General features: G+C 36.4%; 3 protein-coding genes across 3 annotated transcripts; 2 read left to right on the plus strand and 1 right to left on the minus strand.

The window, feature by feature from the left end:
* Window positions 1-73: 73 nt before the first annotated feature.
* Window positions 74-10653, plus strand: LOC105767738 (structural maintenance of chromosomes protein 1). The gene is made up of 18 exons (XM_052633645.1): window positions 74-753; window positions 855-1091; window positions 1178-1411; window positions 2506-2744; window positions 3358-3624; window positions 3778-4048; window positions 4860-4983; window positions 5302-5412; window positions 5503-5610; window positions 5675-5814; window positions 6210-6299; window positions 6459-6667; window positions 7741-7910; window positions 8553-8662; window positions 8761-9137; window positions 9441-9692; window positions 9932-10159; window positions 10284-10653. The coding sequence occupies exons 1-18, from the start codon at window positions 316-318 to the stop codon at window positions 10330-10332; spliced, it is 3654 nt and encodes a 1217-aa protein (XP_052489605.1). The 5' UTR covers window positions 74-315; the 3' UTR covers window positions 10333-10653.
* A 153-nt stretch (window positions 10654-10806) lies between these two features.
* LOC105767749 (patellin-4) lies at window positions 10807-12827 on the plus strand. The gene is made up of 4 exons (XM_012587324.2): window positions 10807-11871; window positions 11960-12084; window positions 12187-12328; window positions 12425-12827. Exons 1-4 carry the CDS (start codon window positions 11143-11145, stop codon window positions 12698-12700), a joined length of 1272 nt encoding a protein of 423 aa, XP_012442778.1. The 5' UTR covers window positions 10807-11142; the 3' UTR covers window positions 12701-12827.
* A 53-nt stretch (window positions 12828-12880) lies between these two features.
* LOC105767760 (protein root UVB sensitive 2, chloroplastic) lies at window positions 12881-15720 on the minus strand. The gene is made up of 10 exons (XM_012587330.2): window positions 15555-15720; window positions 15342-15476; window positions 15074-15162; window positions 14897-14981; window positions 14622-14681; window positions 14433-14526; window positions 14252-14349; window positions 13941-14120; window positions 13626-13748; window positions 12881-13540 (listed from the first exon to the last, which is right to left on the minus strand). The coding sequence occupies exons 1-10, from the start codon at window positions 15564-15566 to the stop codon at window positions 13115-13117; spliced, it is 1302 nt and encodes a 433-aa protein (XP_012442784.1). The 5' UTR covers window positions 15567-15720; the 3' UTR covers window positions 12881-13114.
* Window positions 15721-15942: the final 222 nt, after the last annotated feature.

The raw sequence follows: 15942 nt of genomic DNA on the forward strand, positions 1-15942 counted from the left end.
TTGAAAGTGGGCCTGCAAGGCTGTCCCAGAAGCCCACTAAAAACAAACGTCTTCTGCAATTTTATCGAGTATTATGTATCTTAAGTTTGAAAATGGAATCTCAAACTCCAGTACCTCGCTAAAATCTCCCAAATTTCTGAAACTCCCGCCACTTCCCTCCCACCCAAATCCCTAAAACGTTCCATTTTCACCAATTCTCCCGGAAATTCACATCTCATTTTCTCCATCCCAAACAAAACCTTTACCGTTGTTATTGTTCTACCTAGACTACCGAAACCCTAACATTTCAAATTCAAAGGAAGGAAACCCCAAACCATGCCGTCTTTGACTTCTCCAGGAAAAATACTTCGCCTAGAGCTTGAGAACTTCAAGTCCTATAAGGGTCTTCAAACTATCGGTCCCTTCTCCGACTTCACCGCCATTATTGGACCGAATGGGGCAGGCAAGTCCAATCTCATGGATGCAATCAGCTTCGTTCTTGGAGTCCGAACTGGTCAGCTACGTGGGGGCCAACTCAGAGACCTAATATATGCTTTCGACGACCGTGAAAAGGAACAACGTGGCCGACGCGCATTTGTGCGATTAGTTTACCAGCTTGCCGGTGGCTCTGAACTCTGTTTCACTCGTTCCATCACCAGTACTGGAGGTAGCGAGTACCGTATCGACAGCAGTGTTGTCAACGTGGAGGAGTACAATGGAAAGTTAAGATCACTTGGTATTCTCGTTAAGGCCCGGAATTTTCTTGTTTTTCAGGTAATTTTGTTCCCCCTCAACCCACGAATAGCATTTTTGTGAAGTTAAGCTACTTTGTAAGACATAATGATATAATTTGGTGAAAAAAATTGTGTTCTTAGGGTGATGTCGAGTCCATTGCTTCAAAAAATCCCAAAGAACTGACAGGGCTGCTCGAGCAGATTTCGGGTTCTGAATCAGTAAAGAACAAATATGAGGAGTTGGAAGAGCTAAAAGCTAGGGCTGAAGAAAAATCAGCGCTTATTTATCAAAGAAAGAGGACAATAGTGATGGAGAGAAAGCAAAAGAAAGAACAGAAGGAAGAAGCTGAAAAGCACTTCCGCTTGCAAGATGAGCTGGTTTAATTCAAATCTTTGCTTTTTATAAGCTTGTTTTACTTTTTTAGACATTAGAATATCCTTTTGATAGTCTACAAATTATGCAGAAATCTTTGAAAAAGGAGCATTATTTGTGGCAATTGCATAATATAGAGAAGGACATTGACAAGATTACTGATGAACTAGACTCTGAGAAAAAGAACCGTGAAGATGTGATGCATGAGCTAGAACATTTTGAAGCTGAAGCAGCTAAGAAGAAGAAGGAACAGGCTAAATACCTAAAGGAGATTGCTCAATGTGAAAAAAGGATCTCCGAGAGAAGCATTAGAGTTGATAAAAGTGTGAGTCCACGAGAAATCTTTTTCTTTTGAGCGAGTGAAGAATGTTATTGTTGGACCTGAACTATTTTTCTAGCCTAGGTTGGAATGCCTGTTTGTGAATTAGTTTTGATTAAGTTCTTTTTGGATTATTCTTTAGATGGTTAAGTGGGAGAATGGGGGATTTGAACTGGAGCCCTTTTTGGGTACTAAAAGGCTATTGTCTAGTATGCGGATTTTGTGGTAACTGGGTTGCTTCTTTTAAAGTGTAGGACTTCTATTCGATGTTTGATCTCAGTTTTAGGAGATTATTTCTAGACTAAGGTTAACCTGTTATTTTGCACAGATGCTTGATCACTTTGAAAATGATTTTGTTATGAGCTGATTACGAGGTAAAAATGTCATGTTCCCTGACCATCCTCTCTCATATTTATCTTTTTAAATGTTTGGGCGGACAGTTTATGTAGGTTGTGCTAAAAATCTCAGCTGTTATTGTAAAAATTTAAGGCCACTGCCTGCCACCATACTCTTGTAAGGCAGGATGTCATAAGTTGGAAGACAGTGGACCAGCACTTGGCACTTGGTCATCTTATGACAATGATGTGTATTGGTACTATTGGCATTTATGGTGTAAGCTTCAATAGAGAATTTGACAGACTGTGTCGATTAGGTTGTTCAAAGTGGGATTAAGCTTCCCTCTATTGTCTCTATGGTAAACATAATTTAGATTGTTTTGGCTGATTATGCTAGGGGAAACATGCTTTGTAACCTGTAGCTGGAAGTGATTCTTGATTATCTTTTATACTTAGCTCCTTGTCTGAAATGTGTTGTATTTGTGGCTCTGTTTAGCATGGTTATACACATATAAGAACAGAAATGATATATTAGGATGGAAACTTCTGATGGATGTGACATACACATGCATTGCCAATGGTCCACGTGAATTCTTTTATTGTTTGTACATCTTTGTGCTTCTATATCTATAATGATTACTTATTGTGTAGCTAGTTCTATGTCTTAAATATCTTTCTGTATTTATCTGTAATTTTAATGAGTTGAATAGAGGCCTATGACTTAGTTTTGGACTTTTTCTTTTCTTTTTTCTTCATTGAGTGCAGCAACCTGAGCTTCTGAAATTAAATGAAGAAATGGCTCGTATAAATTCAAAAATCAAGAGTAACCGAAAGGAGCTTGAAAGAAAAAAAGAAGAAAGGAGGAAACATGGTGATGATATAAAAGAATTACAGAAAGGCATACAAGATCTGACTGCAAAGTTGGAAGCGTTAAATGAAAAAAGTCGCGATGGCACAGGGAAACTCCCTTTGCTTGATAGTCAACTTACCGAGTATTTCCAAATGTAAGATCTTTTGGGTTCCTTATGAAGACATGGTTCTCTAGTTTCATTGCTTGCATGGATTTTGTTGTGGTTGAAATATCAAATACCTGTTTTCTCTCTAATTCAACCTTAGAATTGGCTATTGTTCTTGAATTCTGGTTCTTTTATATGTTTGACTGTTTCAGTTTCATTCTCCATCTACTTCTTCTGGGTTATCCTCAATGTATTCTTTTCCTTCCTTCTCGTAGCACATTTCATTAAAGAAAATTTGCCATCTACCTCTGTTTCCAGGGCATCGCTTGATTTTTCTGTTATGAGTAATTGTAATGATTTAACTGGTTCTCTGCAGGTTGGAGTTGGATATTTTTCTTTCTTCCATGATTTCAAATTTCCTACAAACTCTTATAAATAGGATTAATCAGTCATTGGTTAACTTGTTTGAATTATTAAAACCCCTTTTCCAAGGGGCCATTGTAGTTATACCTTGCAATTTTTTTTCCTTCAACCTCATTAAATGGTTGGTGATGCATAATTTTATATATTTCTCAAATAAACTTCATAAGTTAGACGTGAATCTGTTCAAAGCCTGAAAAGTTTCTGTATACTGACACAATATCGGAATCTTGACATTCAGTAAGGAGGATGCTGGGATGAAAACTGCTAAGTTAAGAGATGAGAAGGAGCTTCTTGATAGGCAACAACATACTGATATTGAAGCTCAAAAAAATTTGGAAGAAAATCTCCAACAGTTGAGAAATAGGGAGCAAGAGTTGGAAGCACAGGAAGACCAAATGCGAACTAGACTGAAGAAGATTCTTGATACCTCTGCTAAACAGAAGGATGAGCTTGCAGAATTGAAAAAGGAACTACGAGAAATGCAAGATAGACACCAGAAGTCCAGGTTATTGAAGTTGATGATAAATTAATTTGGTGCATAGGTCACATTCCTATGTGTTTTCTGTTGCCTGTTTTTGTGTTTATTTTTTGTACCTGGAATCTTGAAATGTCTTGTCCCTAAGCTGCTTTTCTTCCCTCTTTAAATTTTGACATGCAGATCTAAGCATGAGAACCTCAAGTCCAAAATTGCTGAAATAGAAAATCAGTTACGTGAGCTGAAGGCTGATCGACATGAAAATGAAAGGGATGCTAGGTTGTCTCAAGCTGTTGAGACTCTGAAACGCCTCTTTCAAGGTGTTCATGGTCGCATGACTGATCTTTGTAGACCAACACAGAAGAAGTACAACCTTGCAGTCACTGTTGCCATGGGCAGATTTATGGATGCTGTTGTCGTAGAGGATGAAAATACCGGAAAGGAATGTATTAAGGTCTGCTAATTTGCTGTGTTCTCTAGTAATCTTCACATTTTTCTAGATTTTGCTATTAACAACTTCAAATATTTGCATGCAAGTATTTAGATCCTTCTTGAACTGTACAGAGATGCGTGAGCGATAATATATATGATTGCTTTCATGTGATGAAAGTCATTCACCTGTCTGGCTTCTTGTTCTTTTTGTTGATAAAAAGGGATGATACCTTCTTATTTTTGGCAATCTTTTGATAATGAAAGATGTATGGTACATATTTGGAAATAGAACATCCTTTTATGCATCTATAAGAAAATTGACAGGGGCGCCATCATTGCAGAGGAATGACTCCACATAACAAGAGGCATAATGAAGTATGCATTATTATTAATCATTTTGAGCCCATGCATACTGGTTGGATATTTTTGTTATGCAACGGAGTATACTTTCACTTCTTCCTTGTACCTCAATTTTGAGTTGAAATGATAAGAATGAAAAGAAGTTGGATAATTTAAATTTGAAATTGCTTTCGTGCATTGATGATTGATGCTTTTATAGAATTGGCTCCTTTACTTTTACCCTTTTGTATGTTTTCTATGAGTGTAAGAAAGCAGAGAAAATTGAAAAAGTTGTTGGGTTTGTGATATAGTCATAACCATATGTTTGCAATTGCTAGGCTTTTGTTTTGGTTTGGTTATTTTTGGAATATTTGCTATTGTTCTGGTATAAGTCTGTTCTTGTTTGTCCTTTCAGTGTTCAATTTGATTGGAGTTGGTTAACACTTATATTTAAGCAAAGTGGTGGTTTGAGCATTTCTTATTGTTCTTTACAGTATTTGAAAGAGCAAAGGCTTCCTCCTCAGACTTTCATTCCTCTTCAATCAGTGCGTGTTAAGCCAATCATTGAAAGGTTGCGCACCTTAGGTGGCACAGCGAAGCTTATCTTTGATGTGATCCAATATCCTTTTCTGAAGCTTGTATTAGTTTTTCTGTAATTATCTGAGAAATATTTCTACATGCCATCCTGCTTTACAATTTAGAAACAACTTCATATTGTTTTATCTTTTTTTATGGTTGCAGAACACTCCATGCCACTGGGGTTCTGCTCTTTATTTGTTTCTCTTCCTCAATGGGATAATGCCCTAGTCTGTTCTATTTTGTCTTATATCAGTAAAAGTGAAAAACTATATCTCTATTAGAGAATGTGAAAGAAAAAAATTGAAAAGGAAAATGAGCAGCCATATGCCTATGCATTTTGTGCACTTAACATTCATAAATTTGACCCTGCTTTGGAGAAGGCAGTTCTTTTTGCTGTTGGGAATACTCTAGTTTGTGATGATCTTGAAGAAGCCAAGGTTCTTAGCTGGACTGGAGAGAGGTTTAAAGGTGGATCTTTAATATCCTTTTTCATTTAGTACTTCTTGATCCTCTCTATAGAACAAAATATTAATCTATAAATTTGGATTCTTGCTTTAGTTGTAACTGTTGATGGGATTCTACTCTCAAAGTCCGGCACAATGACTGGTGGTACAAGTGGTGGAATGGAAGCTAGGTCGAATAAATGGGATGATAAGAAAATTGAAGGTTGGTTTCATGCTTAACTTTTCCAAGCCTTTTCATTATATAATTAACTGTTATTCTTTCACAGGTTTAAAAAAAAAGAAGGAACAATTTGAATCAGAGCTGGAAGAGCTTGGATCAATTAGAGAGATGCAGCTAAAGGAGTCTGAAACATCTGGGAGAATTAGTGGACTTGAAAAGAAAATCCAATATGCTGACATTGAGAAGGTAGCTTGACCATCTAATATATAAACGGCTCCCCTTATGCATTTTAAAGGAATGCCTTTCTTTAAAGGGAAAAATGTTTCTATAAAGGTGGTGTTTGAAGTTTGTGTAGTTGCCATTCTTCTCTATATATAGTTTTAAATAAGAGATAATTCTTTTTGATCCATCAGGAGCATCATGGCTTGTTAGTTCTGTTGATTTCATTGGTAAATTTATTTTCATTTTTTGTTTTGGGAAAGTAATATATGCAGTTTATGGTCGATAGCTGACAGTATTTAATCTGAACCATAATGGATTCTTTAAATGATTTCTTGATTGTGCTGATAAGCAAGTGCTTATTAATCCTTTATTTACAACTGATCTCTATGATAGATGCAACATAAATGTTTTTGTTGCAGAAAAGCATAGAAGACAAGCTTAAAAACTTGAAGCAGGAGAAGAAGAATATTAAGGATAGGATTGGACATATAACTCCTGAGATTCAAAAGGTGATTTATGATGGCAATTGTGTTTTTCTCTTTGGTATTATGTTGCTTCTCTTGTACTGTACATATAACTCCTGAGATTCAAAAGGTTATTTATGATGGCAATTGTGCTTTTCTCTTTGGTATTATGTTGCTTCTCTTATATGGTTTAATTGCTGGCAGTTAAAAGATGTGAGTGATAAAAGGAGCAAAGACATCATGAAGCTGGAGAAGAGGATTAATGAAATTGTTGATCGACTCTTCAAAAGTTTTAGTCAGTCTGTAGGGGTGGCAAACATCCGTGAGTATGAAGAAAATCAGCTCAAGGCTGCCCAGAATATGGCAGAAGAGAGGCTTAGCTTGAGTAATCAACTTGCAAAGTTGAAGTATCAGTATGTTTTCCTTCTCTCCATCTATTTGTCTCTATTATAAGTGTTTCCATTGGTGTAATATATGTTTATTTGCTGATTGAAACCTCTTGATCAACCAAAGTGTACTCTGTGAAAATATTTATGATGCCTTCTTATATGGGTATTTCAATTTTAGTAGTCTTCTTACATTTTCCTTTACATAATGGCCAGTGGAGGGTTTTCATGTCTGTTTGATGTAAAAAGTCGTAGCATACTGAATTTCAGATTCCATATGAATTTATAACTTCAGCTTAAGTTAGCACCAGTTAGTTGTCATCCTCTACTATGCCATTGTGCATGAAAGTGGTAATACTGTAGACCTTCATGAACTAATTTTACATGGTAAATGATGTTAAGAAAGGAAGAAGACACAGCTTTGATACATTTTTTTACCAAAAGAATAGGGTAGTACCATAGTAGTTGCATCACTTCATTGGCATACAAATCCTTTTTTCTGTGGTCAAATGTTTGAAATCACTTTGTTATATCAGCTTTTTGGATGAATTGTGAATGTATAATCTCCTAAAAATGCTCCTTTAATGCCTTGTAGAGTGAAGAGACACTAAACCTTGAGTAGATATGAACTAATTTTTTGCTGTAATACTGGTTATGCTGAATTGGCTAAGAAGTGGCCCTAAAGAAAGGTGAATCCTTTATGAAAAAAAAAAAATTACTGACATTTAGTGACTAATAGATGCTAGGCAATTCCTTAAATAGGATTATGGCATTTGGTTTTGGTGGGCATACTGCTGAATTATGTATATGTCTGGTTTGCCTGTGATTATGATGATAGCATCTTGTTCTGTTTTTGAGACTTTGATGAGAATCTAATGAAAAGTAAGAGTGAAAATTTTCCTTTTTGCTGCTTTACAAGGTTTCAACCTTTTATTGTCTATGGTATAACATTATTACATCCGGAAACTTGTAGATATACCAAATGTAGCTTGTCATTACACCTTATTCTAGTAAGTACTTTCATTTCAAAATCATACCACAAAACTGCTCTACGGCAGTGCAACAGCTGATTGACATGTACCGTTCTTTCTTACTTTCAGGTTGGAGTATGAGCGTAAACGAGATGTAGATTCAAGAATTAAGAAGCTGGAATCTTCTATCAGTTCCTTGGAAAATGATTTAAAACTGGTTCACAAAAAAGAGGCTGAAGTCAAGTTGGCAACAGAAAAGGCTTCTGAAGATATCAATCGGTGGAAGGAAGAAGTGAAGGGTATCGTTTTATCTATTCATTCATTGTGCATCTATTTTTTTGTTGAGTAAATTAATCCTTTCAATGATTCTTGTATGGAAATAATTTTTTTGGTCACAAACCCCTATAGTTAATCATGTTTCAGTAAATTGATATTTGGATCTAATAATTTACTTTTGTAGATCATGATGTGCCATGTTTTAAAGTGACTCAATCTCTGGCATGTTATTCAGTAGCCATTGCATACATATAGAAAACCTTAGTTTCAGCTGTGTACTGGCTGTAGTCTGACATGCATGATGTCCGTTAATTGATTATCCTACCCAGCAGTTCAGTTTATGAAAGCTGACCTGACATTGAACTGAGAGTGGTGGAAGGGACTTCTTAGACTTCCTAACTTGATTCTCAATAACTGTGTTTCTTTTAAAAGTTTTCTAATATAGTTTAAGTTTATTAGAATTATGAAGTGAAACTGGTAACATTCAAACATTGTATATGGTTGCTGATGGTTTTTTGTCCATTTGAATTTCTGAAAATATTAGAGTTCTGATTGCAACTTTCTTTTGGTTCAGTTATACTGCTTGTCTCCCTTAATTTCTTCAGAACAACTCTGCTATGGTTCATTGTGTATAATTTGACGTCTTTCTGTTTCTGTTTTGCTAGAGTGGAAATCCAAGTCAGAAGACTGTGAGAAGGAAATTCAGGAATGGAAGAAGCAGGCTTCTGCTGCTACGACATCCATATCCAAACTTAATCGCCAAATAAATTCTAAGGTCCAAAGCTATTTTCTTTTCCTCCTAACAATCAGGTTTTCTAATATTTGGATATGTCAAATGTTGAATAAATTGCCTATGCATTCTTAATTTTACAGGAGACTCAGATTAATCAGCTGGATGAATGGAAGGGGGAAATCATTGAAAAGTGTGACTTAGAGCACATTGAGCTTCCTCTCATTGCAGACCCAATGGAAACTGAATCTTCAAATGGGAAGGAGTTTGATTTTAGTCAGTTAAATCGATCTCTTCTGCAGGATCGAAGGCCTTCTGATAGGGAGAAGCTTGAGGCAGAATTCAAACAAAAAATTGATGCTCTAGTGTCTGAAATTGAAAGAACTGCTCCCAATTTGAAGGCTCTTGACCAATATAAGACTCTTCAAGAGAAGGAAAGAGATGTAACTGAAGAGTTTGAATTAGCCAGAAAAGAGGAGAAGCAAGTAGCTGATGAATACAATTCAGTTAAGCAGAAGAGGTATCATTATTGTGTTGCAACAACTCTGATCTTGGTAACATAGAGAAATAAATTAAATAAAGAATAAATGGTATTTGAAATGATTAAACCTAGGTGGTCTAAGAATGTATGTGATGGCACTGTTATATTGATTTCTTGATTGCAACTGAGGCAATGGCTTATCACTGACAGTTGGATCTCGTAATGGTTTTGGAAAGCTGATTTGCCTGCAATATTATTTATATGCATCTGTAAGGGAAAAGGGTTCCCTTTCCAGACATTTTGAGACTTAGTTGCTTGACCCTTTTCTTAATGATTATGCAGATATGAGTTGTTCATGGATGCTTTCAACCACATTTCTAGTAATATCGATAGGATTTACAAACAGCTAACAAAGAGTGGTACGCATCCGTTGGGTGGGACAGCATATTTGAACTTGGAAAATGAGGATGATCCTTTTCTACACGGTATCAAATACACAGCTATGCCACCAACAAAGCGCTTCAGGGATATGGAACAACTATCTGGTGGAGAAAAAACAGTTGCAGCACTTGCTCTACTCTTCTCCATCCACAGGTACACCTGACAGATTTATATTATTCATTCTTTCCTTTATCAACTGTTGGTTGAATCTGTTGCCAGTGCTGCAGTGGGTTTAATAATGGTAGGAAAGATTACGAATGGATTTTCCTAATACTAGAATGCCTGGATATTCCTTTAACATCTTATGAGAAGATCTGATGGACTAAGTTCCTTGGAAAAATATTTTCTGTATATGAGCTAATGTTGGTTCTCTTTATACATGTGTGGGTCAGCTACAAGCCTTCACCCTTTTTCATATTGGATGAAGTGGATGCTGCATTGGATAATCTAAACGTTGCAAAGGTAGCTGGATTCATCCGTTCAAAATCATGTGATGGAGCAAGGACTACCCAGGACAGTGAAATTGGAAGCGGTTTCCAAAGTATAGTGATATCACTTAAAGATAGCTTTTATGACAAGGCCGAGGCTTTGGTTGGGGTTTATCGGGATTCAGAGAGGAGGTAAAGTTGTTGAGACCACACCTTGTTTTTCTTGAATCCAGTAAAATTACATGTTAATCTGGTCTAATCCACCAAACATAAACAACAATTTATAATACCTTCTCCTTTTTCTTTTTTTAAACAGCTGCTCGAGAACTTTAACTTTTGACTTGACCAAATACCGAGAGTCATGAAGGAAAATACAGGTTGAATAATCTGTGGTGTAGATTAACTTTGTTTACTACGATCGTGAAAATATACTTGTATATACTATGATTGATTCTCATAACCAAATGCTAATTAGTTAATCTTTGAGGTTATTTGTATCTGAACAAAACTGTATGAGCAGTTAAAGTTAGAGACTACACATCTATAATCATTTCAGGTTGGTCAAGGTGTTTACCAATCATTATTAGGGTATTGAGTGTTTCCGAACTAAAAATTGGGCTTGCCCCAATTTCTCTGGATATGCTATTTTTATGTTTTTTTAAATGATGATGATAGTATTTAGTATATTTTTAAATGGTTTTTGTAAATATGATTATTTAATCAGATTTACAAGGGTTTACTAAATATGTTTTATGATAAATAAAACGAGTAAAATTTGGAAAATAAAATAGTTTATTGACAATTGTTTCAATTTTATTTGTGGTTTATTCTTGTTTTGTCATTATATTTCTGCATGCAAACGTCCATTTCCTTTTTAGTTGTGTAAAAAAAAAGAAAAAGAAAAGAAAGAAACCTGTTTGTTTTACCTATAATCAAGTATATGAAGCCTGGCAATTAACAGTCTGAAAAACCTGAGCCCATGCATTATTCCCCTGAAGGTGCTGTTGACGTAAATTTGGAGGTAGCCAGATACAAGATGGTTGGTTGGGGAAAAGCTCATCTTGGGTTTAAAAGCTTGAACAGAATCATCTTTTTTATTTGAATCTTTCATCCAATCGTGATTCTTGCAAGCAAAAACCAGGGGGAAGAACAGGGGTAAGATTCAGGACCAAAACATGGAGCTTCGTATTCATGAAGGTAATGAGAAAGAACATGAAGAGAACTATGAAGAACCTCTTTTGGATCATGAAGATGAAAAACTAATAAAAAGGGCTCTCATTGACTTCAAGTGCAAAGTAGAAGATGCGATGCATGGGAATTATCTGTTTGGGATCCCCGACACTCATCCCTGCCATAACCAAACCACAAAGGAGATTGAACAGCTTAATGAGATCAAACTCTGGGGTGTAGCTTTGATGCCAAGCAAACCCCATGAAGGGACCGATACCCTGTTGTTGAAATTCTTGAAGTCGAAAAACTATGTAGTCCACGAGGCGTTGGAGAAGCTTCGGAAGACGTTGGCATGGCGGAAGGAATTCAAGGCTGATGAAATCCTGGAAGAGAATTTGGGTCCTGAATTCCAAAAAGTGGCTTACCTCAATACCGTAGACAAGGAAGGTCGCCCTGTCTTTTACCATGTTTATGGTGATTTGAAAGACAAGCCAATGCAGTATCTTGAAAAAATGAGATCAGAAGAGAATTCTGAAAAGTTTTTAAGATGGAGAGTTCAACAAATGGAGAAGTGCATCAAAGAACTCAACTTTGAACCCGGTGGAGCTGACTCATTGATTCAGGTAATAGATTGGAAGGACTTTCAAGGACCTCACACTAAGGAACTTCGTTCTGTTTATCGAAAATGTTGGACGTTGCTTGAAGAACATTATCCTGAGATCATCCATCAATATGTAAGATCAAAACATACACATACAAATCAATATGTATACATATTCTTTGATTAACTCATCATATTTGTTTATTGCTAATTAATTACAGATAATTGTAAATGTTCCTTTACGGTACTATGTATCCCATTCGTTTTCTTCACGGTTGATAACTCACAAACCGAGTAACAAGATCATTTTTGCCAGACCAGGGAAAGTTACTGAGACTCTTCTCAGGTAAGAATATGTTATTTTTCTCTTTATTGGTTCTACGTTACTTTCCGTTGTCATCTCATTTGCTTATATATATATGTGTGTGTTTTGTTTGGGAACGAAAAGATTCATATCTCCAGAAAATCTTCTCGTTGAATATGGAGGTCTCAAAAGAATCAACGATAACGAGTTTTCGTCGGAGCACAAAGTGTTTGAGCTTAATCTCAAAGCACATGCATCAACACATATTGAAATTCCAGCCCCCGAGGTACAAATAGAAAACCTAATGCAGCAAAATCGACGACTGCAATTCAAATTCATGTTTTGGGTTAATCTAACTTCCTTTTTTTAATGAAATGGTCAGGTTGGAGTGACAATAGTATGGGATGTAACAGTGGTGGAATGGGATGTAACATACAAAGAGGAGTTCATACCAGAGGATGAAGGATCATACCAGGTGTTGTTGCAAGACAAGGAAAAGAAAGGGGGGGAGACACTCTGTGTTAGGAATTCATATTATATAAATGAAGCAGGGATGATCAGTATATTTATTCACAATCACATTAACAAGTGCAAGAAGGTTTTCTATAGATACAAAACCAAACCCACTGTTCCCACATACCTCTTGTATAAAACATAATACACTGTTAAATATAAAGTTCATTTGTTTAAATATGTCAATTGAAAATATTTTGTAGTTACACAAGTGTAATGAAACTTGAGTACTTAGAGATCAAACAAGGGTTAGCACCAAATTAAACTTTTCTTCATGCTTTAGCCCCAGATGTTAAATTCAATAGAGATTAGATCAGATAAAATATTAAACAACAAACAGGGATGATTTTTCCCTGTATTTTTCATTTCATAAAATTCAAATCCAAGTTGGTGCAAGTACACTAGAATCTAAATGCAAATTACAAGCACATCACTACCTCTCTAAAACAAATGCAATCCTCTTTCTGAAAATGCAAAAGATGTCCTCGTATCCCTTTTTCCAGCTTAGTTTCAACAAATCAATATCTATTACCTTAGCATGGGTGTGAACTAAGAGATATCAAAATGCAAAACGGCTTCCCGTTCCGTCAAGAAAACGATCGGTATGCCAACCTTTAGCCTGTAGCTCATTCAGGAATGGAGTGAAAATGCTGTTCATCTTGTCGTAAGCATCTTGCAACATACTAGCACTTGGCTCATGGAAGGACTTCTCCATGCTTGTGGCGTACGCAGCAACTAGCCAACCTCTTAGTGCATCTTCTGCAGTAGCATTATGTTCTAACAACATGTCAGTCCATTTATTTCCATGACTCAAAACAAACTTCTCTTCCGGGAATGTTTCTTTCCATTCCTGAAGCTTTGAAGGCTTGACAACCTTGTGCAAAGCCCTTCCTACTTTCACATTTCCAGCATCTTCGATTAGCCGTCCAGGAAATAGGAGGTCTTCCCGGTATCTGAGATCAGCAGGGCTAGATACCTTTCCAGTCTGAGTGAGTTTAATTGGAAAATCAGACAGATGAATAACCTTTTCAGGCATGTAAAAGTCAGGGTTCATACCATACAAAACAAACCTTTAGAAAATCAGCCACAATCATGGCAGTCCTCTGAGGATTCAATGTATTAATTGGTGCAGCTCGCATTTCTTCGACGACACTAAACACATGAATGATGGAAAGAAGAGGCCCAGCAATCAACTGCAATTTCTTATTATTATCAGCAATCCAAATTGCCATGAAATGACAAACACGCGCAAAGTAAAAAGGACTCGAGAGGATAAAAAACAGAAAGGATTAGCATGCAAGTCCAAAAGTTGCAGTACCCTTATCTTGCTTCAATAACATAACTAAAATAAATGGCTGAAATCAGCACCAATATAATCTTAATACCTTCCCTTGCATTGATGAGCAAACAGTAGATGCCAAGTGAATCCCAACACCTAACCCAACCACGTTGAAAAGTGTTGATATGGCCTCTCCTTTTGCAAATAGGTCACTAAGATTCCCTTCTTTGGCAAATGAAGAATATATTGGTAATCTAGTTGCCCTTGCAGCAACCACTGCCATTCCCTTCACATAGGGAAGTAAAATTCAACAAAGTACAGTAGTATTTAACATGTAGCTAAATATGCTCATCTTAGAGTAAACTGTAAAAGGAAAATTTTAGAAGTAAAAGCAGAGTAATCACAAAGATTAATCACCTTTGCAAAATTACCGAGCCCTGCTACTTCGAGAAAAAGGTGAGGACATAAAGGTGAAAGAACTTCCAAACCAGTACCCAAATCATAGAGCACATCAGCTGCAATATTAAACGCTTATTCGAATATTCAATATGACATGGGTAGCATTGACATTCAGAAGAAACTGAATTAAGGCACAAACCCAAAATTCTCCAACGTTTTGGTTCTGAGTCCATTCTTGCACCTAAATTACTGCATATGAGCTTTCCCATATGCTGCATTCCGTCTTTCAATATCTGCTCATCAACAAAATAAATGCAAACCTCTAGCCAAAAAGTATGATTTGGAACACACATTCAGTATGAATTCTTCAACTAAAATAAAAGCTTACCCAGCTAACTGCAGTTGCCTGAGCAGGGGTAGGTCGCAAGCCTGCAGCAAATAAAAGTGACTGCAAAGGAGTGAGAAATGTAAGGAAATGACCTGATATATTAAGCTGGTAGTCAAATGCCAAGAAATCAACTAAATATCTTCGCACCCAAATATACACAGTCTTACCCTGCCTCCCCACCAGCCCCCCTTTTTTTTTTGTTTGAAAATTTTGGCAACATCTATAAACTACTTTCACATGGATATGCAGAATCCTTCTAGGTATGAGAAGGAGACCTGAGTCGATAAAACCGATAATGCTGCACTTGTCATGTGTTGCAATGCCCGAAATTGTGTGTATCTAAGGTAACCCTCATTCACACTGTTCAAATCAAACACCAAAAATTAATAATTATGCACTCTCAGACTGGTTCCAATATCATAAATTCAACAAGTAAAAAGGAAGCATTTTACCTATAAGGATATCCAGAGGGGAAAAACTTATTCAGGAAAGATTCAACCACCCTATGGTATACTGGTCTTGAATCATTAACCACCTTCACCTGCAGCAAAAAGAAAAAGAAACAGCATTCATGAACAACCCACACAAAAGAATCACAAGTAAAACAATTACTCGTTCAGAATGCCAAAATATAAAAAGAAAAAGAAAGATTAAATTCGCAGACCAAGTATATGTAAAATTGTCTGAAAGTCAAGCTAAAGTTAAAGAGATAACACTCACAGAGAGGTAGCCGTCGGGTTCAAACTCATAACGACGAGAGACGGTATCGGAGGTCTCGAGCCAGTAAACTGGAACTTGGACTTGGGGTGCTTTAACTTCACCCGGTTCCGTCTTTGTGTGCCTCTTCAGCTTATCCTGTTTCATTTTGAATTTCAAAATAAAAATAAATAAATAAAAAGGAAAGTTCAACCCATGGGAAGTATGAAGCGTTACCAGCAAATTCATTTGGAGCCAAAGGGAAGATAAAATATTGAAGGCGCGAGAATCGGGGGAAGTCCGAGCGGAGCAATCGGAAAGGGGGAGCTTTCCGGTTTTCACTTTCGACGATAAAGTTGCCTTTTGTTTTTTCTTTAATGTGGGGGATGTGACTTACTACTATTCAAAACCCAAACCCGAAGATATGGTATTACCCGACCCGAATCCATTAACATTAATTAGTCACTACCCTAATTTCATTAATTATTCCTCCTGCTAGCAATTAAATTCGTAACCACGAGAGTTTTGTGAGATGATAAATATTTCTCCTACTTTAATTAATGGTTAATGGTTCGATTTTTGTCTTGGGTATGAGCAGTTTTAAAATTTGTGGCAGCATCAACCC

The sequence above is a fragment of the Gossypium raimondii genome, chromosome 7 (genome assembly GCF_025698545.1).
Source record: "Gossypium raimondii isolate GPD5lz chromosome 7, ASM2569854v1, whole genome shotgun sequence".
Lineage (NCBI taxonomy): Eukaryota > Viridiplantae > Streptophyta > Magnoliopsida > Malvales > Malvaceae > Gossypium > Gossypium raimondii.